General features: G+C 36.2%; 4 protein-coding genes and 1 pseudogene across 4 annotated transcripts; 4 read left to right on the top strand and 1 right to left on the bottom strand.

The window, feature by feature from the left end:
* The first annotated feature begins 3 nt into the window (after positions 1-3).
* On the top strand, positions 4-2,871 carry LOC114738365 (pyruvate decarboxylase 1-like; annotated as a pseudogene).
* A 408-nt stretch (positions 2,872-3,279) lies between these two features.
* On the top strand, positions 3,280-5,920 carry LOC114738367 (GDSL esterase/lipase At1g31550). Its single transcript, XM_028926398.1, has 5 exons — positions 3,280-3,573; positions 3,676-3,909; positions 4,624-4,772; positions 5,143-5,416; positions 5,513-5,920. Exons 1-5 carry the CDS (start codon positions 3,306-3,308, stop codon positions 5,782-5,784), a joined length of 1,197 nt encoding a protein of 398 aa, XP_028782231.1. The 5' UTR covers positions 3,280-3,305; the 3' UTR covers positions 5,785-5,920.
* Positions 5,921-6,726: 806 nt separating this feature from the next.
* On the bottom strand, positions 6,727-8,794 carry LOC114738366 (phospholipase A1-IIgamma-like). The gene is made up of 2 exons (XM_028926397.1): positions 7,978-8,794; positions 6,727-7,577 (listed from the first exon to the last, which is right to left on the bottom strand). Exons 1-2 carry the CDS (start codon positions 8,674-8,676, stop codon positions 6,972-6,974), a joined length of 1,305 nt encoding a protein of 434 aa, XP_028782230.1. The 5' UTR covers positions 8,677-8,794; the 3' UTR covers positions 6,727-6,971.
* An 11,702-nt stretch (positions 8,795-20,496) lies between these two features.
* LOC114738368 (protein CHUP1, chloroplastic-like) lies at positions 20,497-23,961 on the top strand. Its single transcript, XM_028926399.1, has 6 exons — positions 20,497-21,936; positions 22,289-22,420; positions 22,515-22,696; positions 22,826-22,937; positions 23,427-23,561; positions 23,688-23,961. The coding sequence occupies exons 1-6, from the start codon at positions 20,668-20,670 to the stop codon at positions 23,811-23,813; spliced, it is 1,956 nt and encodes a 651-aa protein (XP_028782232.1). The 5' UTR covers positions 20,497-20,667; the 3' UTR covers positions 23,814-23,961.
* Positions 23,962-24,709: 748 nt separating this feature from the next.
* LOC114738369 (uncharacterized) lies at positions 24,710-26,692 on the top strand. Its single transcript, XM_028926400.1, has 5 exons — positions 24,710-25,026; positions 25,122-25,198; positions 25,581-25,692; positions 26,169-26,336; positions 26,441-26,692. The coding sequence occupies exons 1-4, from the start codon at positions 24,746-24,748 to the stop codon at positions 26,296-26,298; spliced, it is 600 nt and encodes a 199-aa protein (XP_028782233.1). The 5' UTR covers positions 24,710-24,745; the 3' UTR covers positions 26,299-26,336; positions 26,441-26,692.
* Positions 26,693-27,925: the final 1,233 nt, after the last annotated feature.

The following is a 27,925-nucleotide window of genomic DNA, read 5'->3' on the forward strand; positions in this document are numbered from 1 at the left end:
GAGCTACGCTGCTTTCAGACAGTCACATGTTTCCAGGTGAGTAGTGATTATTACTGTTACTATCATGTTCAGTTTATTTGTTCTGACTTTAAAGCTCTGATCTCTAATTGATGAATGATTTATCAGGCGGTGGTAAATAACTTGGATGATGCACATGAGCTCATTGATACAGCAATGTCAACTGCTTTGAAGGAAAGCAAGCCGGTTTATATCAGCATAAGTTGTAATTTATCTGGAATTCCTCATCCTACTTTTGCCCGAGACCCAGTTCCATTTTATCTTGCACCAACGTATGACTTCCTCTTTTTGTTACTTACTCACATTGTTTTAATTCAATATAATTTTCTTTTATTTCTTTTAATATTTCGGCATTGCTTATTCTGAGTTTGTAAAAGACAGTTTATATTCATGCCTCTGGAATATGAAAGGTCATTGATCAGGGAGGAAGCATTGTGCGTATGATCCTGTCAACTCAAAATTTGACTCGTGGGAGCGAAAGACCGAAATACTAATGAAGCTCTAGAAACCTTTGGTTATAATGAGTAGTTTGCCTGCGTTGCATCTTGACATGAACTCTATGGACTTATGAAGCATTCTACATCCCCTTTTCTTAGACGTCTTACCACTTGCATCTACTCATGTATGTGCAATTTACTGCACTTGTTTTGAGAATTTGACTGACCTTTTATTCTCTGCTTCAGTGATAGGGTATGGGTCTGACCACAGCTTTTATAGTTTCATTTCTTTTTTGTTCGATCATATTCTATTTGTTCTTATAGCCCCTCATGGCATTACTGTAGAATACTTTGTTCTATGCAGCGTGAGCAACCGGTTAGGACTAGAAGCTGCGGTGGAAGCAACAGCTGCTTTCCTAAACAAAGCTGTGAAGCCAGTCATAGTGAGTGGGCCAAAACTAAGGGTGGCAAGGGCACGAAAGGCCCTTTTGGAGTTAATTGAAGCCAGTGGATATCCAATAGCTGTTATGCCCTCAGGGAAAGGGCTTGTACCTGAGCATCATCCACATTTCATTGGGACCTATTGGGGTGCTGTTAGTACATCCTTTTGTGGTGAGATAGTGGAGTCCGCTGATGCCTATATTTTTGTTGGCCCTATCTTCAATGACTACAGCTCTGTTGGATACTCATTGTTGGTAAAGAAGGAGAAAGCGATAATAGTACAGCCTAATCGGTGGGACCATTGGCAATGGTCCCTCCTTGGGATGGGTTTTCATGGCTGATTTCTTAACTGCTTTGTCCAAGAGGTTGAAGAAAAACAGCACAGCTGTGGAGAATTACCGACGCATCTTTGTTCCCCCTGGCATTCCTTTGAAGCTGGAGAACAATGAACCTTTAAGAGTTAATATTCTATTTAAGCACATTCAGGTAAGTTGCTCAAGATTCAAACCATATGTGGGGGCTTCTTAAATTTATGAAAACCACTATTAGCTTGTACTTAAAAAGTGAAGTTTATATGTCAAATGGCTCTTTGATAGATCATACAGGCAACCTTATGGTTCCTTAAAAAGATCCATTTCTTTAAACCATTTCTATGATTTGCATTGGTTGTGTGAATGTAATTTGAACGTTTCTCATAGACCGGGAGCACTAATACATAATATATCATGTATAGCAAATTCAGAATCTGTTTTTATTTGCTTGAGCAAATTCCTCATTAGCTCTCAAATAAGTTCTCCTTTTGTTTCATTAATTAAATCTGTTGAACAGACCTGCTGAGTGGAGATACTGCCATCATAGCTGAAACCGGAGATTCTTGGTTCAACTGTCAGAAGCTTCGTCTCCCTGAGAACTGTGGGTAAGATTTATAAAATCCCTGCAATTAACAATACACTGATTACGGCTAACATAAATTAACAATACCAAACTTTCAGTTTTGAATTCCAGATGCAATATGGATCTATCGGTTGGTCAGTAGGTGCTACTCTTGGATATGCACAAGCTGCAAAAGATAAGCGTGTAATTGCTTGCATTGGTGATGGGAGTTTTCAGGTTAGTAAGATTATGAGAATAGAAACAGTCTACTAGATATCCTGATAATGATTTTTGTCTCAATCATTAATACGTGAAAAGCTCAGATAATACAGCATTCTCACAAAATAGAAAGTATTGCTATAGTTAATAACGGTCATAAATATGAACAATTTGGTGGGATGTCTCTATAGGTGACAGCGCAGGATATTTCAACAATGATACGCTGTGGACAAAGGAACATCATATTCCTCATCAACAATGGAGGTTATACTATTGAAGTTGAGATTCATGATGGCCCATACAATGTGATTAAGAATTGGGACTACACCGGCCTTGTTGATGCTATCCATAATGGAGAAGGCAAATGCTGGACTGCAAAGGTTAGTATGAATGGAACTGTTAATCTTTATTTTCTGCCTTCTGATTTTTTCACTCTATATGCCACTAGGTGCGTTGGATATTATGAAACTGTTCACGGGCCTTAAATATTTTGAATAAACTTTGCACTTTAAAAACGCTTACACAAAGCATGTTCACCAAAATAAAATGAAGCAAAATGGGATGAAAAGCAATACCTGCTTCATTTAGCCTATGATGTTGTTACTGATGCCTCATAGCGTCTTTGAATGCCTCAGAATGCCCTTCTATTCTATAAAGTTGTTTGGTGGTCGTGTCACTGATGGACGGTGTTGCTGTATTGTAGGTACGTACAGAGGATGATCTGACAGAAGCAATTGCGGCAGCTATGGGACCAAAGAAAGATTCTCTCTGTTTTATAGAAGTTTTTTTTCACAAGGATGACACCAGCAAAGAGTTGCTGGAATGGGGATCACACGTTGCTGCTGCTAACAGCCGTCCTCCAAATCCCCAATAGAATTTCTGTGTACATTAACCTGCATTGTGCTTCAGTGATTCCCCGCTGGGGAACTTTTACAGAAGAAATATACCAGATTTGAGAAATAAGACAACAAAGATTGCTTGTTATTTCTGAGGCCTCCGACTTGTCCCTTAGGTACCTTCTTGATTGTAAGAATAATATTTGATACATGTTAAGGGAGTTTGGCTTAGTAAAGAGAAATTTTATGTGGAAATTTTATCCGATAAATTATTTCTGAAGGATGTCTAGTTGAAAGCAGGATCAAATGTGAAACTCGTCTGTTGCGAGGGGAATTAGAACAATGAACAGTTGATCTTCTTAGGTCACATCATAGCAAATTCCACGAATACCACGAGTTGGTTGGCTTGGAGTGGAGATTGGAGGACGTTTTAAAAAAGAACGAAACACACTATCGAGATAATGAGATAAACGTATTAACAATGATCGGTGCCCCGTCTTCTCAAGTTTGGTCGCTGCAAGCACAGTGGCTATCCCTACTTGTGGCTGTATCATTTACCATCCCCCCCGCTGTATTCGGATGCTACACGTCAATCTTCAGCTTCGGCGATTCCCTCACTGATACTGGAAACTTGCAATTCACTTCCTCGTCACAGCGTCCTGATTGCTTGCGTCCTCCCTACGGATCAACCTATTTTCATCGCCCCAACGGACGATGCTCGGATGGCCGCCTAATCCTCGATTTCATTGGTACCAAACGATTAATTCAACGTAAAATCATGTGTTTTCCTGTCATTTATTTTTCTACTCTAACTAATTAATATCACTGCTCTTGATTTTGGGTTTGGGCAGCCGAATCTCTGCATCTTCCACTGGTTAAACCGTATCTAGGTATAAAAAACGGGGATGTGAAGGATTGGAATACACAGCATGGGGTTAATTTTGCGGTTGCGGGAGCCACTGCGTTGGACGGCTTGTTCTTTGAAGAGAAGGGTTTTGATGTCGAAGGAGCTGCCTACTATTCTCTGAGGGTTCAGTTAGATTGGTTCAAGGAATTTCTGCCTTCTCTCTGCAATTCCCCTTCAAGTAATTCGTTTTTACTGTTAATTAATTACTTGTCTTAAGTTTTGAATCTTATGCCCAACCCAATTAACCAACCAAAACCAAATAAGTTGATCTGTTCACCAGATTATCTTCACCTCGCTGACTAAATTGTTTCAGTTCATGGTTTACCCGATAGTATTGGGATTAGTGATTCGATTAGAGAGCACAGACCCATGGCTGTAGTTGAATGTTCAACGAGGCCAGAAGAACATGAAGGGATTTTCATAGGGGTTTATCTGGGACTTGTGTCTGGGGCCCGAATGCTATTTCAACCAAATCAGATAAAAATTTAGGTAGCTAATTAAACTGCAAAAATCAAAAAGACTGACGCAATAAATATATTATAGTCTATTTCAAGAACATGGTTTTCACATGATGGGCTGCCGCCACAAGGATATGGACTGGTTAATATATGGTGACACTATTGGAGCTACGTCTCTGAAAATGGTGTCTTGCTGGTAGCTGTTTTTAGTTTTTTGGGGTTTTGGCCATCCTGTTCTACCAAAAAAAAAAGAGGAGATTTATGTAGTCTTAATTGTCAGCTTTTTTTTTTTTTTTTTTTTGGGAGGGGAAAAAGAAGGTTCACAGGGAACAGAGGGAGTAGGTACATTTTCTGCATGTTAGGAGGTCTTTCTTTCTCATGTAATTTGATTCTTATTTCTATTTCAAGCAGTGTATGAGATTTTAGTTTTGCAGGCTGCAAAGAGGTTCTTGGCAACGCCTTATTTATTGTGGGAGAGATTGGAGGCAATGATTATGGTTATCCCTTATCTCAACCAGGGAGCTTGGAGGAGCTTAAAACTTACGTACCACAAGTAGTCTCTGCAATCACTTCAGCAACCAGGGTAAGGATTCTTACTTTCGTATTGCCTATTCCAGTGCAGTCTCAAGTTTGATGTCGATTCTGATGATAGAATGGAAGTTGCCAAATGCCAACGGACAGCGTGTTTTTTCACTACTTGGAGGAACAGTGGGGGAAAATCTTAAATGAAAAATGATCTCCCTGTCATCACTCGCTAACCTGATTTTGCTTTCTTAGATAGGAGGTTTGCATCACAGAAAGCTCTTAATATAATCCTAGGCAAAGTGTTATGTTACTCTTATTCTGAATGAGACTACTTCACAGTCTCTGGAGAATCCGACACATTTCCTTTCTCTTCTTTATGCTGATTCAAGTCATATACTTACAATTGGCTGTTTGGTTTATCATCGCAGGAGTTGATTAACGCAGGGGCTGTTACACTAATGATTCCTGGAAATCTACCACTGGGATGCAATCCAGCCTATTTAACTAGGTTTGCAGTTAAAGACGAGGACGAGTATGACAAAGCCGGCTGCTTAAAATGGCTAAACGCGTTTTTTGAATACCACAATAAGATGCTTAAAACTGAGCTCAATGATCTTCAAGTGTTGTATCCTCACACGAAAATCATCTATGCCGATTATTTCAACGCTGCGCTTCAGTTTTACCGTTCTCCAGAACAATTTGGTACTCCTTTACTCTCAACTTCTCATAGGCATCTCAACATTGGTTTCTGGGTTTAGTGTGGGAAGATTGATACAGATTTGCTTCCTGCTATTTCAGGATTTGGCAAAAACAATGTTCTGAAAGTTTGCTGTGGAGGTGGAGGTCCCTACAATTACAATGAATCAGCACTGTGCAGCTACTCAGGAGTGGTATCTAGTGATGATCCTTCAAAATATGTGAGCTGGGATGGCTTGCATTTGACTGAGGCTGCTTATAGATGGATCACCAAGGGTTTATTGGATGGAACATACACTATTCCCGGGCTTAGTACTTCTTGTACTTCACAATATGTGACCTCCGGAGAATTTAGAAACCACGCTGCGAAATGAAGATGGTGGGGTGCTAAAATGATGTATTTTCAATGTCAACCTATTGGATGCTGATTCACATGATTGTTGCAGTTTGTCACCTAAAAAACATTTTTAAGAAGTGTTTTTATATATATTGAGATAAATTCCTTTTACATACTTATAAAAGTACTTTTAAAATTATAGTTTAGTTTTCATCTAAACACCTTTTAAGTTAATCACGTTATGCTACATACACATGATCATTGAAGCAGGTTTTTTAATTTATACTTTTAAAATCATTGTTTGTCATTAAATTAAAGACAAACTACTGCAATATTTGCAAATTGCAGAGACTTTCACTTTTGCTAAGCGGAAATAAAGAGATGACATTAAATATTTCTTTTAACAAACAGTTATAAGAACAACTTATGATTGATTTTTTCATATTTAATTATTAGAATAAACTGATCAAACATAATTGAAGTTTTTTATTTGGATATGATTCATCTCTAATGTTTTTGTGTGCTCTGTGTTACTATATACTTTATTTATTTAATTTTCTATGCACCGACTTTATTTAAAAGAGGTAAATTTATTTGAAGTCTAAGAGAAAATGTTATGTTAACATCCCTGTCATGAGCCTGAAATAGATTTGGTGCACTTCTCGTGTATTTTTCTTAGTATCGAAAAACAGTGGTATAAGGTGAGAAAGAACGCAGAGATGGGAACGTAATTATGAGAGTAAATTTGATAATGTATATAAAGAGATGGTTCAGTTTGATTTCGTAAGAAGTCAGGGATCTTTCCTTTCTTGATTGTTGCTTTGGACAATTACTTGCACCTTTCACCTAGAATCTTGCACTATATGGGATGAATTAACGAAGAGTGTTAGTACTATCCCACAATTTCTTCTTCTTGTCTTGGTAAGAACGAATAATTTCTAAAAATATCCAAAGGAACCACTTTTTCTGCATACACACGTGACCCCCACTTATAAATAGATTAGGAAACCAACGAGACAAGTAATCGATATCTTTCAAGATCATTTCTTACACTGATATGGTGTAGCTGAAGCTTATGCAGAAACATATGGGTGAAATTATTTTAGCCGCGAAGGGTAAAACAGAATAATGGAAGGCTTAGAAAAGAAAGAAAGAATCTGATCCATAGTGTGCTGAGTTTTTTATTTTTCCAGCTTTGTGATGATGATCCATCTCAGATATTCATCAAAAGTCATCCTCCTCATGATCCATCAACTTCCAAGATCCATCAAGCTGTTGTACCATACCCTTGTTCTTCTCAATTCTCCAGGCCGCAGGAACAAGAAACTCATCTTTCAAAGCATCCGAAGATTTGTTCACGAGCGCAATATCACGATTCACCTCCAACCTGAACCCTCCCTGGCTTCCTTGCGTTCCCGCCACCCCATGCAAATAAGCTTCCAAGTTATGCCAGCTCGATGCATTCCCAGGGGTCTTCAAGTACTTTGATTTTCTCGTATCGATCTTCAGTTCTTCCCCAACGTCAAAATAGCCTATCAGAGGGTAGTTTGGAACGATGTCTAGTTCATTTCGAATGCGTAGGACTCGAAGATCCTTGTACTTTGAGAAAAGCTTCTGGAAGTTTAGGTCTCCCACACGAGGACTAGCAAATGCGAAGACAGTGACTAGACATGAATTTGAAGGTTGATCTCTGGGTGCGTTAAAGCCATTTGCAACTATATCCGCTGCGCTCAGTGTCGCCAGTGCTGCTCCTAAGCTGTGCCCTGTTATAGTTATACTTATTTCTTCGTACTTGTATAACTCCACCAATCTTCTGATCTCGCTCAGAACCTGATGAACGTACGTAACGTGTATTTATATAAAGATGCCGGTTAAAGGGTAGAAAAGGATGGGAGATATAACAATTCATAAACCTAAGACATTAGATCTGAGATGATTTTAAATATTGAGAAATATACTGTAACAGATTAATTCATACTGGTGCATTGAATATTTATTGATTCAGGATGAGTTAACCCCACACAATTACAAACCCACAAACACCCACGAAAACAGATTTCTTTTCTGAATTGAGAAAAGCAGTGTATACTGCTGGCTGCCGTATGGTTAAAAGAGAGAGAATTCAATAGAATTAACAAGGCAAAAACAAAAAGGTTTAGTCATGATTATATTGTCACATAAGTGCCCCAGAATTAAGGAAACATATATCTGTGTATATATGTATACATACCTGGTTTCTGGCACTGGTCTTATTGAAGGGAGAACGAGGGTCTTCGGATGTGTAAATAGAGTACCAACCTTGGTGTAACAAGGGATCAGTGTCCCTTTGAAACACTTTTGAAGCAGACACCAAAATGAACTCAAAATCATTAACCCACTCCAACGTCTGCACCGTCCCTCTCCAAGCCACCACTATGTCCCTCCGTCCCATCGCCGCCTTCCCCTCGTCCGTCGCCACCGCCACAAACCCTATCCAGTTCGACTCCTTGCTCCACGCCTCCCTCGACCACGACTTCACTATGAACGCCTCCGGCACGTCGATCTCCGACGTCGCGTACAGATACTTGGTGATGCAATACTTGACGGGATGGCCATCCCCCTTCTCCAAACCCACCCTTGCGAACAAGTCGCTTTTGGCGTACCGGCTGCTTCCGGCGAACTTCGATTTCTTCTCCGTGTTGAAAGTGTCGTATGCGGCTTGTGCCATTTCGCCGTAGTGGATAATGCATCTGCGCAGGTCTAGGTCGAGAGGGTCGAGGATGCCTTTCCAGTGAGTTTCACCGCTGAGCTGTCTCCATCTTTTCGCCGTCTTATTATTATAGTCCATCTTCTCTTCCTTCTTGTTGTTCATCCCCATACAGCCCAGGAACCAGGACGCTATCCCACGCTTTATATATCCCCCCAGAGAACCAGAGGTCTCTTTCTTCATGATTATCTATGATGGTGATCTTTGCCTTATCCCTTGATCTCTCTTCAACTTCTTTGGATTTGACTGCAACCCCATGATTATGCTCTCGTGTATACTTATATATACACGCAGTTGAAGGAAGAATGTTATGTTTTCCGATTCTACGGAGTTAAATTTAGTCACAAGTAATATCGTTAAGCCTTGCCGCCTGACCAGAATATATTGAAAAAGGAAGAGAGAGCTCACATATTTTCTGTTTGAGTTCTTCCACCTAGAACCAACTGTATCATCCTAAACTGCGGACCCAACGGGTTAACTAATATCAAGCCAACAAGCACTGGATCCTTTTTTTTTTTTTTTTTTGAAAGATATTTTGACGACTTCATCTCGAATACATATCATGACTTATCAATCGATAGGTAACTGAACTTCATCATTAAAAGAGGAACCCAAAAAGGGGGGGGGGGGAGTAGTGACTTGTGAGGAGTATGAACGTTAAGGATTAATTTTTCAATATTGAAAGTTTAAATTAAAGTTATACCTATAGTGTCTTTAAATCTTAAAAACAATAATGTGCTTTTGTTTTTTAGTGTATATGCAGTGGAAAAACGTTGGTGTGAGATTGTGATCACATCAATTATTTTATGTTGCTGATCGTTTGTAAAGAATAACGCTAGCGCAAATTACGTCGACGGCGAGTAAAGAAAAGACGTGTACGTTTCAAAATAGGAGTGGATGAAGCATGTATATTTATCTGGGCATATATATACATATAATATATATATATAGAGTATATAATATTCTGATTGCATATATGGGCAAATATATAATTAAATTTCAAATAAGTTAGGCAATGAATGGTTCCAATATCGTTTTCAGAGGGGGAAGAGATGGCCGTGAAGTGAGGTAATATGAGTTTGTGTTTGTGGCACATATTCTTTGGGTGATATAAGTAAATCCTTCTACGAATGGCAAAAGGCTTGTCCCAATTGAAAAAGTCACAGCCTTAGCCTTCAAGTCACAACCAAACATGATGCCATATGAGAATATATATATATATATATATATATATTTATATGAGATTATTGTATGCTTGTAAGTTGGGGAAACCAACAGTTATTTGCACCTTGTTTTGTTTGGCTCAATCTGTTTCCCACACAATGCCAGTTAAAACTAAGGGAATAATATATAAAGACAAAAAGTTGTGAGTTAGACAAGGAGAGAATGAAGAAAAAGGAAGAACTTTGATGGCACAAATTTTAATTTAAGCATATATTCTTAATTAGCAGGTCCCATCTCAAGTACTTTAAGAATTTTACCCATGTCTTATGTCATAAAAATGTATTTATGAACAAAAAGCACTTGTTTAAACCTTTAACTTCTTTTCTAAATATCTTTGCTCTGATATTTCTTAATTGACTATTCAATCTTATAACTAGCTAAACAAATCTTATTTACTTGATAAACTTCATTGAGATTAATTTTAAAATTTAAATGTATTAACTAATTTTAACTAAATTTATTAATTTATGTAAAGCTGTTAGAACTGGATGGAGTATTTTCCTTTCGTAATCGAAAAAAACATGTTGTTTGGGCATCTTGGAACGAAGCCTTCAAGGAATTAAGAGAAGATACTTTCAACAAAAATGGCAACAGAAACATATATGCATGTCAGCAAGTGGAAAAAAGTGAAGGAAGTTCTGGGGAAAATTGTAGCCTAAGGACCAAAGCTTGGAAAGTGAAGAACATGGAACCTGCATTGTTTTAGTATTCTTCTTCCAGTTTACACGTTAATTCTTTTTTTTTTTAATTTTGTCATAATATTAGCTACACCATGTTTATTCCCAACTCATGAATCTTCCATTTCTCTGTCTCATTTTCTTTTCGTCTTTCATTTTTTAAAAATGTTTTTGAGCACTTACATCCGGAAAAATCGTGGAGGACCCGAGACTCACCGTTTAATTGAGAAGTCAGATTTATCATACATATTAAGAATTAATTCTTCTAACACGCTTTCAAGTGAAAAACAAAAAAACACAAACACATAGCAATATCAATATAAGATATAAAAGTTTAGAAAATTGCACAGTTTACAAGATGTAAACAGTAATAATATTTTTTTCTTCCTAAAACATAGGTATCCTCCTATTAGGGGCAATCGTATTCGAGGCACTGTCGGGTACCAAATATGGACACCTCTCTCAGTAGAGGTTCAAATCTTATTTTGTCACATTACGAGGGATTAGCCCTTCCGTTAGACCTAATCCTTGTTGATAGTAACAGAATAATTGATCACAGGCAAATGCGTGCCAAGCTATTTTGGTTAAATTCCATATTCGTTTTCTTAAAGGCCGCATAGGAAAAATAACAATAGAAATTCATTGGGCTTGGCCCAATCATGAAGTCCATATCCAGTGGCACAGCTAACCGAATCTGATTGCCCTAAATCACAAGAAATGAAAGGCTCCAAGTCCATTTTACGTGATACACCAACACGACAACAAGTGCTTACGTTTAGTATCTCACAGTGTCTCAAAAAAGAATACCTCTAACAAAAGGATACCTGACTTGGCAAAAAAAATTATTTTTGGTCCTTAATATAAAATCTAATTTATAGTTCAATTTAAATTATAAACTAAGGGAGTGTTTGGCAACCTCCAAATCATGGTTTCAGAAGTACTTTTCCACAAAACGAGACAAACTCCTCCACATATTTGCTTCGTAAACCATAAAAGCACTTCTGAAATCATGGTTTGATTTTTATTCAAATACCCCCTAAATCTTATATTAAAGACCAGAGGTAGTAGATCAGTAGACCAATCAAGCACCGTGTAATGCCAAATCTATAATTAGTAAGCAGCACAATTATTTCCCCGAAATCCATATGATGCGAGAAAAAATACATACTTATAATTTGATTATCCCTTCGTTGTGCAATTGGGGAAATATCGATGGGGAGAAGGCTGGGGCGGTGGTGGGGTGTGAATTCAGATAAGAGAAGGTGAGAGAGACCACCGCGAGCTGGGAGAGCGGGGGCTCACGGAGCCCATGAGATCATCCACCTCCAGGGGCATTTTAGTCCTTTAAATGTTATTTCCCTTCCTTCCATTCTTCACGGGAACGTGGTGGCTCCATGAAACTGGCCACACACACGGACTGAACAAGACCATTCGTCAAATTAAGGAGAGCTCACAAGATGGAACGTAGTTAGTGCTTGTCGGTTTTTGGTCTCGCCTGGCCACAAACAAGTGCTTCCTACTTTATTAACAAATTTGTTTTCATTAATTCTAAGTTTGTTGACTTTACCCTCATATACTTATTTTTTTATTTTTTGCTAAGTACAAGTATCCTTCTATTAGAGATAATTCTATTCGAAACACTTCTGGGCACTAAATATGAACACCTCTTTTAACAGAAATTTGAATATTGATTCACTGCGCTATAAGAAACCAGCTAATGTAAATATTAATTATACATATTAAAAAATGCTTCAATCAAGAAAGATAATTTTGATGCAGTAAAATATTAAAATGAAAGTTTTAAAAAATCAACTCATTCTTCTTTACAAATAAATAGTTTAATTAATTTTTTATTTTTATAAATTAGTTATTTAATTCCTATATACTACTCTGGTTTTTAATATGAGAGTTAATTTGACTTTCTATTTTATCCTAAACAGAAGACTCTAATCCACTATGTTTATCATAGTTATTCATTTTTTTAAGATAATCCTTATGATAGTTACACATGTTAAAAGTTTCATTAATTGGTAGTTTTAGCTAATACCCTTGATTAGTAAGGACATTTTAAAAAAGATACCACCTATTTGTTACACACTAACTTAGCTAATTTTCTTAATCTATTTAAATTAGTTAACTAACTTTTATATTAAGTATTGGAGGTAATGTAATACCACCTCCGGTTCTAATTATAAGAGCCATTTAACTAATTTGAGTAGATTAAGAAAGTAAGTTGGGTTAGTTATTTGTCCTAAATAGGTGTTGTCTTTCCTAAAATATCTTTGGTAATCAAGTGTATTGACTAGAACTATTATTGTTAAAAGGGCTACTTTGAAAAAAACGTATAAATATGAGAGACAAAGTGAATTAAAGTCTTATATTTATGACCAAAATAAAAATTAAACAGAATCTTATATTAAGGATCAGAGGTAGCATATTTAGATGGCACTTCTTGAACTAGAGAAACGAGACCTGAGAACAAGGACCAAGTAGGCATGCAATGTTACTTTTGTTTCACGCTGTCCATGATCTCTTACTGGGCAAGATACTTTGATGACTTAGGACCATTTTAATTTTATTTTGCGTAAAATATAATTCATTATTTTCATTTTCTTCTGATAATATTTCTTAACTTGGGACCATATCTTCATAATTGACATCACACACAAGTAAAACTAGCTGTTTAATTAGAGTTGCGGTTTTTAGGGAGTATGTGAGAAATGAGCTACGTCATTGAGGATTATCTTCCTACAAATTTATATTATAGTACTCTTTTGATCCTTAATATAAGACCTATTTAACTAATTTGATTAGATTAAGGAAGTTAGGTAAGTTGGTTAATTATAAGAAATGTAACATGTTTTTCCTAAAATACGATAGTTATCTTTCTTAATACCCACATTCTTCTTCTACTTGATTATGGTTAAGAGAGTATCCATAGGAGTAATTTAGAAAAAATTGATAAATATGAGAAATGGATCTTATATTTAAGATCAAAACCAACTCAATAATTGAGTCTTATATTAAGGACTGAAGGAGTAGTATAATGATATTGATGAACACTTATTTTAAGTGACTTATAAAACAAGTTTTTATGATAAAAATCATAAAAATCATACTACTATTATAATTAGGTTCGTTGATACTGACACCACTCCCTCATCAACGTTTCCATATTGAGGGTTTTTGCTAGGAAAAATGAGAAATAAATACCCCTTAATATGTAAAATTATGATTTGGAACCCTTAATTAGGAAAATAGCAAATAAAAACTTGGTCTCACATTACAAATATGAAATATTGATGAAATGTCTGAAACGCTCCTTGGCTAAATGACAATTTCACTTTACCGAATGACAATTTCAGTAGATCAAATCATAATTTGACTGAGAGTATGTCAAATAACAAGTTGACTATATAAAATTATAAGTTCACTTTAACAAATAACGATCACTAGACTAGATCACAACTTGATTGAGAGACATTTCAGATATTTCACTAAAATTTTATATTTACAATATGAGACTAAGTTTTTATTTATTATTTTTTAAATTAAGAGTCTCAAATCACAATTTCACAAGTTGGGGAGTTTTTATTTTTTTATTTTTTTATTTTTTGCTATTCCGTTCAATTCAATTTTTCACTAAAGCGTTTGCCCAAAAGCTTCGAATGCTCCCGTGAAATACATGAGCGTCCTCTGGTCAATCATAGCGGAAGGTGGCAGACAGACTAAATCTTTCAACAAAGATATTTTCTTTTTTGGTTTATTAAAAATATATTGCTTCTTTTTTTTTTTGGAAATACAAATTCATTTAAAAAATTGAAATAATAAACAAGTCGCCGACCATGTCATCGTCAATTCCAATCCCTGTCCAAGAGCTCGAATACACTTCATTTGTCAGTTGCAATCGTGAAGGTGTGTTAGCATCATTATAGCAGGATTATAAATTTGTGAATGATATAACTTATAAGCCGTTGTGTTGTTTGGGTGTAAGGAGGTGCAATCAAACACATGCATATAGCAGTATTTGGATTGAGTTCCTGTGCTCATCAGATCTAATACAGACTGTTCATATTTCATCTGAATAGTTTATAATCGTATTTTCTTTTAAATAATTATGTTAATGAGTGCAAAATTTAAAATAAAAATAATTTCTAAATTGTCAGCTTTTTAAAAAATTTATCATTTAAAAATATCAGTTGAAAAATTTTAAATTTAGATTGTTGAAATTATATTCTGATGGTGCAAGTCTCATCATCACTAATGAACATTGAAACTAGGCCTAACAATATTTTCAGGTCTCATAACCCAATTAACACTAGATGTTCTCAAGGCTGCTTTATTAATAGAGAGGCTATGACTTCAAGAAAAAATTATATTCTGAGTTACGAAAAAGAACAACACAAACAACATTATACTACTTTTGGACACAACTGATTAATTTAAAAAATTAAAAAAATCACAAATTTAATTAATTATAGCATATGTTATATGATTTCTCTAAAAAACTCACAGGTATCACTAGGTTATATATCAATTTATAAGAACGACAAATTAATTTGAAATAAATATAAATATTGTTAAGTAATCTGTTAACTTACTTAACTATCCTAAATAAGCTAACCAGTTTTTATATTAAGTGTCAGAGGTAATAATACTATCTCGGCTTGAGATGTGATTATTATGAATGTGTTGTTTAATAAGAAGGTTGGGAATTGATATACTTAGATGACAAGTTGGGCGTAAAATCAAGATGATGTACTCCTCCGGTCCTAATTATAAGACCCAATTGACTTATTTGAGGAGATTAAGGAAGTAAGTTAAGTTGGTTATTTATAATAAATAAGTGTTGTTATTCCTAAAATATCCTTGCTAATTAAGTATATTGGCTAAAACTATCATTATTAGAAGGATTATCTTGGAAAAAAATGCATAAATATAAGAGAAAAAATGGATTGGGTTTTATAATTAGAACCAAATAAAAAGTCAAATTGGGTCTTATAATAAGGATCGGAGGAGTAATATAATGGAGCATATATATATATATATATATATATATATAGGTACGTACAAGGCAAAGCGATAAAGAAAGGGAATGATCAGAACATGTGAGGACATATGGTCCTGAAGGTGGTGGTGATGGTTCGGAAAAGAGCGACGAAAATGAGTCCCAAATCAAAATAGGTTGGAAGTCGGAACCCCACATATGAACAAACCCAGCATTTATGTTTTGCTTCGTTGGCCTCACCACCTCTATCTCTCTCTTAATTTCAAGGACCACATTCCTCTCTCCCACCACCCCCTTCCATCTCCTCAATTCATTTTCATTAGTATCTCACATATCTCATCCCCACTCAATGTTCATCACCTCTCAGCATTAATATCCTATTCATTATCGCTACCCATTTTCTTTTATTATGTCCGAAAATACTGAGTCGATGATGGAAGGAAAAAAACACGGTGTTGTTGTAAGTAAGTTAACATTTGAACAGCTTATCCACACCAGTTTAATTGAACACTAGACAGAGGACTTGTTTGGATTAAAGTTTGCAAATGTGACTTTTATCGTATTTTACAAACTGAGCTGAAGTTAAGTAATTAAAAGTTAATTAGTAGTTTCGAAGTTCAAACAAGACGTGGGCTAAAGATGTTGTTGATTTGAGAATCCTGAGCACTAATAGGTAATCTAATTAGCTGTGGGTATTTGGGGATTTCCCCTGTGTGCAGAATCAGGGGCCTCTTTCAATTACAAATGGAGTGTTACATTTTGCGTAGTTATTAACTTGAGCCCACCAAGTACTTGACATAATTCCTGTTTGGTGTTTTCTTTTTTTTCAATTTACGAATGAAGCTTGAATCAATTTATATATGGGTATTTCTTCTTCTTTGGTTCTGTATGTCATCAAAGCCTTCAATTTATATATGGGTATTTCTTATTCTTTAATTTTGCCGCGAAGAAACCTATAAAACTGTGGTGATGGCTTGACATTGAGTAAGTAATGACTGCTTCAGCATGCTACAAAGCTGGGGTGAAAATCTTAGTATTATTTTGATTGAGCTAAGTTGGAAAATTCTGAGTATATTTATTTGCATGGGTGAAATGATGATGAAGACTCGGGAATTTTATTTTTGACGAGAGGGTAAGGGGAAAACGACAGTGTTTGAAGTAAAGTGAAAGGGTGAGATTGATGAGGTCGCAGGAGATTAGGATGGAAATGGCGTATTTTGGGGTAGTTGTCAGTGTTGAAAAGTGCATGCAGAGTGAGGGGGATGTATCACGCTTTCATATTCCCAACCCAAATAACACCAACAACTGCCTCCCCTATTTTGGTTGTTGAAAGTAATTTTAAACTTATCCTCACCTACGGCTCTCCACGCCGCCTCAAAGCCCCGGTCTTCCTCAGTCAACCGAGCCGAGTAGGTTGGGCTTTCAGCCAACCATCAGTTCTAAAAGGGGGTTAATTTCTTTAACTACATAACGAATTAAAATTTAATAAGGTTCTATAGCATATGGTTTATATAGTTATTATAAATATTTTTTTATGGTTTCAATTTTTAATTAAATTTAAAATTTAAAATTGATTTTTTAATTGAATGCTACCTCCGGTCCTAATTATAAGACCCAGTTGACTAATTTGAAGAGATTAATAAAGTAAGTTAAGTTAGTTATTTGTAATAAATAAGTGTTGTCATTCCTAAAATATCCTTGCTAATTAAGTGTATTAGCTAGAATTATCATTATTAAAAGGACTATCTTGGAAAAAAATGCATGAATATGAGAGACAAAATAGATTAGGGTCTTATAATTAGGACCAAACTAAAAGTCAAACGGGGATCTTATATTAAGGACAGGAGGTAGTATTATGCAAAAGTAATGAATAATTGTTACATATATGTGATTCTAAAATAATTGTTTTTATCGCATAAGTATTATTTTTGAGGGGGTATAATTTTTTTTATAAATAATTTTTTCATATTTATTTTGGCACTTGAAGGTAACTCAAAACTACCCTTAACCCTTGTTTCTCACCCTCCCATTTCAAAGCTGTTTCCATCTTTCTCTACCCACAAGTGATTGCTTCGTGTAGTAAACTTGCAACCAAGTGTTTCTTTTTTCCGGCAAAGGGAAAGATCAATATCATTAATCAAGTCAAAAGTCACAATACAAAGTAAAAGCGATTCAGACATAAAGGAAGGAAATGACAACAGAAAATTTGAAGCAGAGCATTCCCACTAAATAGAGTACGTGCTCCAGATTAGGAAAGAAACAGCTAGAAATGAGAGGATAAAACACCCACATGAATGGACATATCATCTTTAAAGCTGTCTGGGAAAGTCAAAGTGTCAAACTACAGCTTAATGAAGTAGTTAATAATCTCGGAATTTACATAGTTATACAGCCAAGTTTAACTTACTCTATCTCAAACATTTCGTTCATCCTTCACACGTGAAATAGTGGTAAAACTATTCTCAATTTTCAAAGGATTGAATCATTAGTTGGCTCGCTAATTGGTAATCTTGAAGAAAATAAGAAAAGATTCCATTATATAAAGCTCTGAGACAATATATGCAATGTGCTTCTCCAGTCATATTTATAAGACAGAAAGACGATATTTTTTGGTCCTATTTATAGGTTACGGAGAGAAATTTTTTGTATAAATATACAATTTTACTCTTCATTTATTATTATATTGTCTTTGTTTATATGAGGTATAATGTATATTAAATAGGAATAAAATTAGAAAGCCGTTGAATTTTAAATAAAAGTTAATAAAATTTAATTTTTTTTTAATTTATGTGAAACATGTTAAATAAAATAACAGTAAATGTGTTTTGTTTTGTTCTGTTTTTTAATTTACCTTCGTGTTTTGTTATTTTTGAATCAGTCTCTCTCTCTCACATACTTCATTTTGTGTATCAAGTGACACGTTAATTTAACAAACTAGATCAAGACCAGGCTTGCAACACTGTAGGAGAATTCCCCGCTGCAAAGGAACACTATTAATGGTACCGGGTCATTTTCAGGAATCGTACATTATTAATAACTTATTTAAATTTAGATTTTGTACATGTTTTTTTCCGTAGAAATTTTAGAGGTATTCTGATATGACAAGAGCAAGCCAGCCTGTAACGTTGTAGGAAAATTACGTACTCGTGGGAAAATTGATGAACAGTACTTATATATAAATGTTTTTTCTTTTAATCCCAAATTAAACTCAGTGATGTTGAGTTTCGCTCTATATACTACTCCTTCGATCCTTATTATAAGACCCAATTTGACTTTTTATTTGGTTCTAATTATAAGACCCAATCCATTTTTTCTTTTATATTTATGCATTTTTTTCCAAGATAATCCTTCTAATAATGATAGTTTTAGCCAATATACTTAATTAGCAAGGATATTTTAAGAATAACAACACTTATTTATTATAAATAACCAACTTAACTTACTTCCTTAATCTCCTCAAATAAGTCAACTGGGTCTTATAATTAGGACCGGAGGAGTATCAATTTATTATCACTCTTTCTAAGTCTACTCAACTATCTCCTTTCGAAAAAGATATTTGAAGTGTAGAAAGAAGTTCCTCTTGCTTTCTTCCAAAGGATCATGTTTTTGTCCTACTCAATTCATATTCAGTGTTTTCTCAATCAAACCTCCTTTTTTTCCCCCTAATTTATTCTAGAAGAAAAGAAAAGGAAAAAAAAGAGAGTTAGTTTCCACTTTATTTTTTGTTTTTTGGTTTAATTGAAACTCAAATGATCTTCCCCCCAAATTTCCTATCTATGTTTTCAAGATTTCGCAGCCAACACCTTTAATTCCAAATTTATTCTAACAAAGCAGTGTATTTTCCCCTCTCTTTACTTGAATCCTCTTTTTATTTTCTTTTTCATTTGTTTTAGATCATCGTATGTGCAGTCACGTGATTATGAAGGTAACATTCATTGACAAAATGTGCCTGTCATGATGTTTGAATTAATTCTTTAAAAATAATTTTACAGAGTCGAAAGTAAATATGTAAAAACAATTAATCTTAACTTATGTGAATTTTTTTTAAAATATTTGTGAGGGTTTTCAACTATCTTTTTAGGGGTGTTTAGGTAACTTAGAATTATTTTTCAAAAGCATTTTTCTACAAATTAAAATAAATTCATCCACGTATTTACTTCGTATGTCATTAAAAACAATTTTAAAATTATGATTTTGTTATTATCCACACATTCTTTTAATCAAATTTGCAAGCCCGAGTTCTTTCAAGACTGTAAGCACTAACTATTGGCGAGATCTATTTTCGCGAAGAGAAAAATAAGGTTTCCCTTGAATTTACTTAAAATGAAAATGAAAATGAATATATTTCAACATTTCAGGTGATTTTTATCGGTTCAGACGTTCAGTGACACTGATCATTGAATAATGAGGAAGTGGCGTTAAATTAAATGATACTCCTCCGGTCCTTATTATAAGACCCAATTTGACTTTTTATTTGGTCCTAATTATAAGACCCAATCCATTTTGTCTCTTATATTTATGCATTTTTTTCCAAGATAATCCTTCTAATAATAATAGTTTTAGCCAATATACTTAATTAGCAAGGATATTTTAGGAATGACAATACTTATTTATTATAAATAACCAACTTAACTTACTTCCTTAATCTCCTCAAATAAGTCAATTGGGTCTTATAATTAGGACCGGAGGAGTACCAAGTTTCCACAGCAAATTCAACATTTGACCTCCTTTGACTATGAGAATCGTTATGCAACCGTTAGCTTAATTATAGCACATCAAGTCATGCAAAAAACTAATGAAAACGAAAGAGATCGGAATAAAATATTTAATCTCAAAATGAAATTGCTGAAACCAATAGAACCGTTGGGACCTGGTGATGAAAAGGTTGTTCAAACTTGATATCACAAGTGTTCCAATAAATGTCCCTCTGATCTAAATATCAATTTGAATTCGTTTAGTTCCCTCACCTCCCAGTTACCCTGTCCCCCTCTCCTCTCCCTCGGAATTTATTTTCCCCCTCAAATCGCATCCAAGACCGTTCCTCGTTTTTTGTGCCTTCTTTCTCTCCTCCCCCACCCTCTTCCTTCTCTCTCTAGTTTCAGACTCTCTCTCTCTATCTCTAATTGCTAGCTGACAGACACAGGGACAGGACAAGGACATCTTTGTTAGGTCTCACCCCTATGAGATTGAAAACCAGAGGACCCTAAAACTATACTCCTACGTATCCCAAAAATACTATCTCCGATAACTCACTGATCAACATCAATGGTAGCTGGCAAGGTAAGGGTGGCCATCGGCCTCCAGAAGTCGCCCGCGCACATTTCCAAACCCGAAACTCCGCCGCCGCCGCCTCCCGCCAAGCAACATACCTCGTCGTCAACCACCGGCTCCGGCAATAAGAGTTCTCACAAGTCTGCTTTCTCTCGCTCTTTCGGCGCATACTTCCCTCGCTCTTCGGCACAAGTCCAGCCCCGTCCGCCTGACGTGACGGAGCTCCTCCGTCTCGTGGAGGAGCTGCGCGAGAGGGAGTCTCGCTTGAAGACGGAACTTATTGAGCATAAGCTCTTGAAGGAGTCTGTCGCCATTTTGCCTGTTCTGGAGAACGAGATTAGTGCCAAGGAAACAGAGATTGAGAGAAATGCCAGGCGAGTGGAGGAATTGGAGGCTGAGAATTTGAGTCTGGTAAATGAGTTAGGGGAGTTGAAGCGTCGGGTTGAAGAAGAGAGAAGAGAAAGCGAGATGAAGATGAAAACGTTGGAGGATAAGATAGAAGAGTTAGAAAAATGGGTATCGGATCATGCAGAAAAAAGAAATGCATTAAACAGCGATGATCTTTCTTCTTCTCAAAGGTTTCAAGGGCTTGTGGATGTTTCTGTGAAGTCGAATCTAATCAAGAATTTGAAGAGAGGAGCTAAGTGCGCAGAGAGTTCCTCAAACCAGGATAGCAATGTTCATTCTCATAAGCAGCTTGAAAGTAGTGTCAATTTGAAAAGAGAGGTAGTAGAAATAGAAATGGAGAAACCCAGACATTCTCGGAATAACTCAGAAGAGCTGGCTGAGTCTGCGGAGTCGGCGATAATCAATGTCAGATCCCGTGCACCCAGAGTTCCAAAACCACCGCCAAGACCCTCGTCGTCGTCGTCTCCTCCATCGCCGCCGTCATCGTCTGACACAACCTCTGATGCTTCAGATGGAAATGGTGAAACAGAGCAAGCAGTTCCGAAACCTCCACCACCGCCACCACCTCGTCACGCGGCTGCATCCAAGTCTGTTCCACCACCACCACCACCTCCTCCTCGCTCGGCGGCATCCAAGGCTGTTCCGCCGCCTCCTCCGCCGCCGCCAAAGGGAAGCAAACCAGGACCACCCAAGGTGAGGAGAGTACCAGAGGTGGTCGAGTTTTACCACTCGTTAATGCGGAGGGACTCACATTCCCGGCGGGACTCAGGCTCCGGTGCGACGGAGGTTCCGACGACGGCGAATGCCCGAGACATGATCGGTGAGATCGAGAACCGTTCAGCTCACTTACACGCGGTAAGTAAAACAGTATTCAAGTTTTAGCATAATTACAACTCTGCCCCTGTCACAGGGTCAGCGTCAACTGACCAAGCAGCAGTCCCACTTTTACTCCTTTAATTTGAATTTGAATGCGAATTGTCCCATGTTATCGTCGTAGATGAGACAATTTTGAGATTCGAAATCTGCATTCAAAAAGATCACACTAAGACCATAAATATGCCTGAAGCTAATGGCACTACTTTTTAGACACCATTCCGAACTTTTGAGAATTAAAGAAGTCAAACTGAAACCATAGAAACATTTCGATGAGTTTAGTCAAACATGGAGTTTGCTGGAAAACGAAGATTAAACTGTGTCTTGCTTACAGATCAAAACAGACGTGGAAACACAAGGTGATTTCATAAGGTTCTTGATCAAGGAGGTGGAGGGCGCTGCTTTCACAAACATCGACGACGTTGTGTCATTTGTTAAATGGCTTGACGAAGAGCTCTCTTATTTGGTAATTAAATCAACTTTAAATGATTAATTATTAATAATTATGTCTGTCGTGATAATGTGACGAAGATTGATAACTGCAATGATGATTCATTCAGGTGGACGAAAGAGCTGTGCTGAAACACTTCGAATGGCCAGAACACAAGGCAGATGCACTGCGAGAGGCCGCGTTCGGATACTGTGATCTGAAGAAATTAGAATCCGAGGCTTCTTCCTTCCGCGACGATCCTCGCCAACCAAGTGGTCCTGCTCTCAAGAAGATCCAGTCTCTATTTGAGAAGTATTATCTTCTTTTCATTCTGTTTTTTTTTTCTAAATTTTGTTTTATATAATAATAATTAGAGCCAACTTGGATCTTTCAATGTGAATAGGATTTCGTATTAATTAAAATGTTGATGGCGTTTGGCAGGTTAGAGCATGGGGTTTACAATATCTCAAGGATGAGAGAGTCCGCAACGCATAGATACAAGGTCTTTCATATACCTGTGGATTGGATGCTTGACACGGGATATGTGAGCCAGGTATTTTCTCGATGCTTCATAGACCCTTAATTTTTGCAGTGTTTAATGTTCTTCTATTTCATTGAATAAAGGAAAAAAGGTATGCGCATGAATTATTATCTAACGTTCTTCGTCGGATTCGCACACGAGCATCAGTGATAGTATATATTCCATACAAGAATTTAAAAACATATGCGAGCAAGTAGTAGTCCAAATAACTAGTATGCTGGCAACAAAACGACGGGGTAAGAGGTTGGACTTTTTCCTGTGTGTCTGTCCGTGCAGCCCTGCATGCGCACATGTTGTGAATTCCAAGAAGCCTAAATTCAGTTCTTCGTCCTTTTGCACTAGTCTTGCGCGAAATTGAAGGAGGAACCCAGTGCCTCTAATTTTTTTTTACCGTTAGTTCACGTGTATGAATTGATGAAACTTAAACAAGGGAAGTGGTTTGGTATAAGTAATAATGGCGGAGTACGTGGGAAATAATGTTGGGGTTGTGTTTGCGGGCAGATAAAGCTGGCATCAGTAAAACTGGCGATGAAGTACATGAAGAGGGTATCTGCGGAGCTAGAAGCAGGCGGTGGTGGTCCTGAGGAAGAAGAGCTGATCGTGCAAGGAGTTAGGTTTGCATTTCGTGTACATCAGGTATATAATAATAATAGTATATAAATTAAAGAAAAGAAAAGAAGGGACGATGGGTGGTCCTGGGTATTAGTATTATATTTGTGGAGACAGAGAATAACGTTAGTGTGTGTTGTGTTGGGTTGACAGTTTGCTGGGGGATACGATGTGGAGACGATGAGGGCGTTCGAAGAATTAAGAGATAAGGCGAGGTCGTGCCATGTACAAAGCCAGAGCCAGCAACATAAATACTTGTGCAGGTCTGCTACTTGCTGATCAACATCGTCTGATGATGCTAATATGCTTGCTTTCGGAGCAAACTCTGCTTCCCTTGATATATGTAAATCACCCTTGTAGCCCCCACCTATCCCTTGTTATTGCAAAAAACCTTATTCATAATATTACTCATTCTTCTATTCGTTCATTACTTGCCCAACCATACGCTGACTGTTACTACTCTAATATTAAATTTATACCTATATATATCCTACAAAATTTATGTAAAGTCGAAGTCGTTATTTATAAATTATCAACAATGAGAATTTTTAATAATTTATAAACACGTTCAGATGTGGCTAAAATTAAAAAGATAATATATATTAGGGGCTTCTAAATTGCTGAAGGGGCATGCAGTGATATTTTCCTATTTATTATTTTATGCCTGAGGGGTGTTTGGAACACCTCAAAAACACTTCTCCGAAATACTTTTTTACAAATCGAGACAAATTCTTTTACATATTTATTTCGTATACCGTAAAAGTATTTTTAAAACTATGATTTTGTTTTTATCCAAACACTCCTAAATGAGGGATCAAAGAACTGGATTGGATGACAACACCTGAAATGAGAAAAATAAGGGATTAAATTCGGAGGAAAGGAAAAATGACCTGATACATATTAAAATTTATAGGAGATTATATTATTTAAGCATTTATTTTTCAAATTTCCATACATGAAAGAAAGTTTCTAGAGACCAAATTAAACTGATAGAAAGGATCCTACCGCCACTTGTCCTTTTTTGGGCCGACGGATCCTACTCCCCCCAAAACCCTGGGTATTCTTTATAATGTCTATTTTTATTATTTAAAAAGAGAAAAAGAAAATAAATAAAGAAGTCGGGTCAGTGCTTGACCCTGATAAGTGATGAGTCATAACCCGACTTCCAAGCCCGCCTTGATTCTGCTGACGCTGGACAATCCTCAAGAACAATGATCGAGTGTCTAGCGCTAAACCTGCAAGTTCCTTCCTATCCCAATCGTGGTTTTCCCATCAACCATTGCAGCAGAATCAGCTCTCTACATCATTTCCGCCCATCTGTTTCATTCTCAGACCAGTCCAAGTTCCTACGTCTTCGAATTTCTGGTCGAACTCAAGCTACGCCTGCGCCCATGGAAGCTGAACAAGCTGAAGGTTCTGTTGCGAACAGTGGTTCATCCCCACCCATGAAGCTTCTATTCGTGGAGATGGGCGTCGGCTATGATCAACACGGGTGTTGTAATCTATTTCCGTTTTATCTTCCTTTTCCCTTGTTCTTCTTGCCCTTTCCGATAGATAGAAATGGTTGATCACTTCGCATTAATGCAGGCAGGACGTAACAGCTGCAGCAATGAGAGCGTGCAGGGATGCTATTTCTTCCAATTCAATCCCAGCTTTCCGAAGAGGCATGTTTGAGTTTTCGTTGTACTATGTTAATTTTCGAAAGTATACTGATGTCTCCGAATGAACTTAAGAAGCTGTGTTTTTGAATGTGAGAATTGTTAATAGTTGCATAAAATTGTTCTGCTTTAGATTCATCATAGGATTTTGTAAATCGAGTTTCTTTTTTTCTTTTTTTTTTGTGCCATCTTTCATTGTAGTTCCCTGAAGGAACAGCCTAACGGTTGAATAATGGATTATTTGTTCTGGCTATTACATCAATATTTCCCTAATACTGTAATACAATTTCTGATGATTGATCAATGTTGTTTAAAAATTCAGGAAGCTTATTTTGGGCCTTGATTTTTCAATATTTTCTTCAATTCTAATTAGTGGAGCATGATTTAGGTTCTATTCCTGGTGTCACCTTTGATCAGATGAAACTACAGATCAAGTTAGGGGTCCCTCATTCTCTCCAACAATCTTTGGATATTGAGAAAGTCAAATCTGTATTTCCCTAGTGAGTACTTACACTTCTGGATAACAGTGCTTGATCTTTCACTAGTGGCTATCTGGATATGATGCTTTTGTTATGAGTAAGAGATCTTCAAATTTTATAGATAGAGACAATTTTCATTGAAACTCGAGTTATGGAATCTATTATTTCATTTTTCTGGCTGGTTAAAGGTTCACATTTCTAAGCAAAAAACTTTATCTTTTTTTTTTTTTGGGGTCTTCTTTGTTTACATTCCGCACAAAATTTTAAGTCTTAGTCTTAAAAAGTTTTGCTTGAAGGGAATACTGTATATTCTGATATGAATCTAGCGTGCCTGACCTTTTAGGGAGATTCTATGCCTGCAATGCTCAAATGCCTATTCATAATTGTTTGGGATGGATCTTCTTAATAACTCTTGGATCTTTCAGTTCATATGTGCTTGTTTGTAGTTTACTATATAACGAGTAACACCATATATATCCAACAAAACAAAAATGCAGTGGAAAAATTGTGAATGTTGAAGTTGTGGATGGAGGTTTGATATGCTCAAGTGGGGTGCATGTGGAAGAAATGGGTGATAAGAACGATGATTGTTACATTGTGAATGCTGCTGTGTATGTGGGCTATTGACTTGTGACTTCTGAGTTCTGAATGAACAACTTTGTAAGGTAAGTTCCTGCATTGTGCATATTCTGATCCTCCATTTAACACCATCATATCTAAATCCACTATTGCAGTTTTAGTCTGCTCATCCTTTTTGATAATATGACAGGCTAACAGCAGTAGGATCTTTATGGAGGACCAAACGGGTTTCACCAAATTACCTTTTGAGAGAATCTCCGTGAGAGAGAGCAGTGTCTGTATCTGGTTGCTTCGGCAGGAAAATGAGATTTCAGTCTAGTGTAATAAGCTCTCGTTCATATGTTAAGATCATTGTTTCGCTCCTCCATCGCATGTGAACGTGCTTCTTTTGATAATGGATATATGTTATTATGATGAAATTCGAACTCTTCCAGTTTGATTATTCCAGTACCAATCATAGTTCTTTTATGTTCTTTTATGTTACGTTTCTGTTGGAAGCAAGTTTTCTGGAGGAGAAAAATAGTGCAAGGGTCCATACTGTAGTACCCTTCCAGACCATAATACGTTAATTAAATTTTCTTACAAATCAAATGTGTTTCAAATTGATAAAAATTACCCATTTTATCCTCATTATTTCCTCTGTCTCTTGCACTAAAAACCCTCTCTCCTCTTGATAATAAGGGTTGAAAGTGAAAAATTATCATCAATTACCCTGTAAACCTCTTATATTTTAGATCAAATTTTCTTCTAAAGAACTTCTTGTACTATCTTCAGTTTTTAATATAAGAGCTAGTTTGACTTTCAATTTGATCTTAATATGATATTTCAATTTATTTTATTTTTTATATTTATCTATTTTTTTTCAAAGTAATCGTTATAATAGTTGTCTATATTAAAGGTTCCATTAAATATAATACTAGTAAGTATTTTAGATATCTATTTATTACAAATAATTAACTTAAAATTTTTTTTTAATTTATTCAAATTAGTCACTCAACTCTTTTATTGATTACCATGGAGAGAGGGAGTAAGGGGATCAATTTTCTGACAAGATAACAGGCAATGGTCAAAGAGCACATGCTGTTGAAGAAGGCTGCACAGACACAAAAATTTGAAGATCATAGGCAAGTGGGTATAGATAATGGGCCTAATATAAAACAAGAGATGTCATACATCTGGTCTCATTACACAAGGCCGCCAGATGAGGCAATTGATAGCCCAATATGAAGAAAGTGTGACTATCCCTGCCGAAGGAGAGCGCAATCATGGCATTACCATTACTGGTGCGAAGAAGTAATTGATGAGAACAAATAAGATGCTGTAACATCAGCTTGCTTATAAGTAGGATAGGGACATCGTGGAAGTGACTTCCAATGTTTACTTTCAAGCTGAGCTTGCCATCCTGATTTTTCTTTTTTAGAAAAGTATGTGATAGGCAATGTAAGACATGTAAGTAGTTCTGTTAGCTTCTGGTAGTTTTGTTTTGTTAATATTATCGGACAATTTCACAATTTCATTCATGAATGGATACTCCTGATCTGTATCCAAGTTTCACGTCGACGTATACCATACATCTAGTACATTATTCACTTAAACATGAATATAATTAAAGTATTCTAAAAAAAAATTAAATTCTTATAATTTCACTGGTGACACACACATTGCTACCATTACA

The sequence above is a fragment of the Neltuma alba genome, unplaced genomic scaffold (assembly GCF_004799145.2).
Source record: "Neltuma alba isolate B1F8T4 unplaced genomic scaffold, ASM479914v2 tig00013587_pilon, whole genome shotgun sequence".
NCBI lineage: Eukaryota > Viridiplantae > Streptophyta > Magnoliopsida > Fabales > Fabaceae > Neltuma > Neltuma alba.

What these genes read in the sequence shown, in the direction of transcription:
- LOC114738367 (XM_028926398.1), top strand. Translation starts at nt 3,306, where the DNA reads ATGATCGGTGCCCCGTCTTCTCAAGTTTGGTCGCTGCAAGCACAGTGG. An exon ending in CCTAATCCTCGATTTCATTG is followed by an intron (nt 3,574 to 3,675) that starts GTACCAAACGAT and finishes GGGTTTGGGCAG; the next exon opens with CCGAATCTCTGCATCTTCCA. An exon ending in CCGTTCTCCAGAACAATTTG is followed by an intron (nt 5,417 to 5,512) that starts GTACTCCTTTAC and finishes CTGCTATTTCAG; the next exon opens with GATTTGGCAAAAACAATGTT.
- LOC114738366 (XM_028926397.1), bottom strand. Translation starts at nt 8,676, where the DNA reads ATGAAGAAAGAGACCTCTGGTTCTCTGGGGGGATATATAAAGCGTGGG. An exon ending in AGACCAGTGCCAGAAACCAG is followed by an intron (nt 7,578 to 7,977) that starts GTATGTATACAT and finishes TACGTTCATCAG; the next exon opens with GTTCTGAGCGAGATCAGAAG.
- LOC114738368 (XM_028926399.1), top strand. Translation starts at nt 20,668, where the DNA reads ATGGTAGCTGGCAAGGTAAGGGTGGCCATCGGCCTCCAGAAGTCGCCC. An exon ending in ACGAAGAGCTCTCTTATTTG is followed by an intron (nt 22,421 to 22,514) that starts GTAATTAAATCA and finishes TGATTCATTCAG; the next exon opens with GTGGACGAAAGAGCTGTGCT. An exon ending in ACACGGGATATGTGAGCCAG is followed by an intron (nt 22,938 to 23,426) that starts GTATTTTCTCGA and finishes GTTTGCGGGCAG; the next exon opens with ATAAAGCTGGCATCAGTAAA.
- LOC114738369 (XM_028926400.1), top strand. Translation starts at nt 24,746, where the DNA reads ATGATCGAGTGTCTAGCGCTAAACCTGCAAGTTCCTTCCTATCCCAAT. An exon ending in GTCGGCTATGATCAACACGG is followed by an intron (nt 25,027 to 25,121) that starts GTGTTGTAATCT and finishes GCATTAATGCAG; the next exon opens with GCAGGACGTAACAGCTGCAG. An exon ending in AATCCCAGCTTTCCGAAGAG is followed by an intron (nt 25,199 to 25,580) that starts GCATGTTTGAGT and finishes AGCATGATTTAG; the next exon opens with GTTCTATTCCTGGTGTCACC.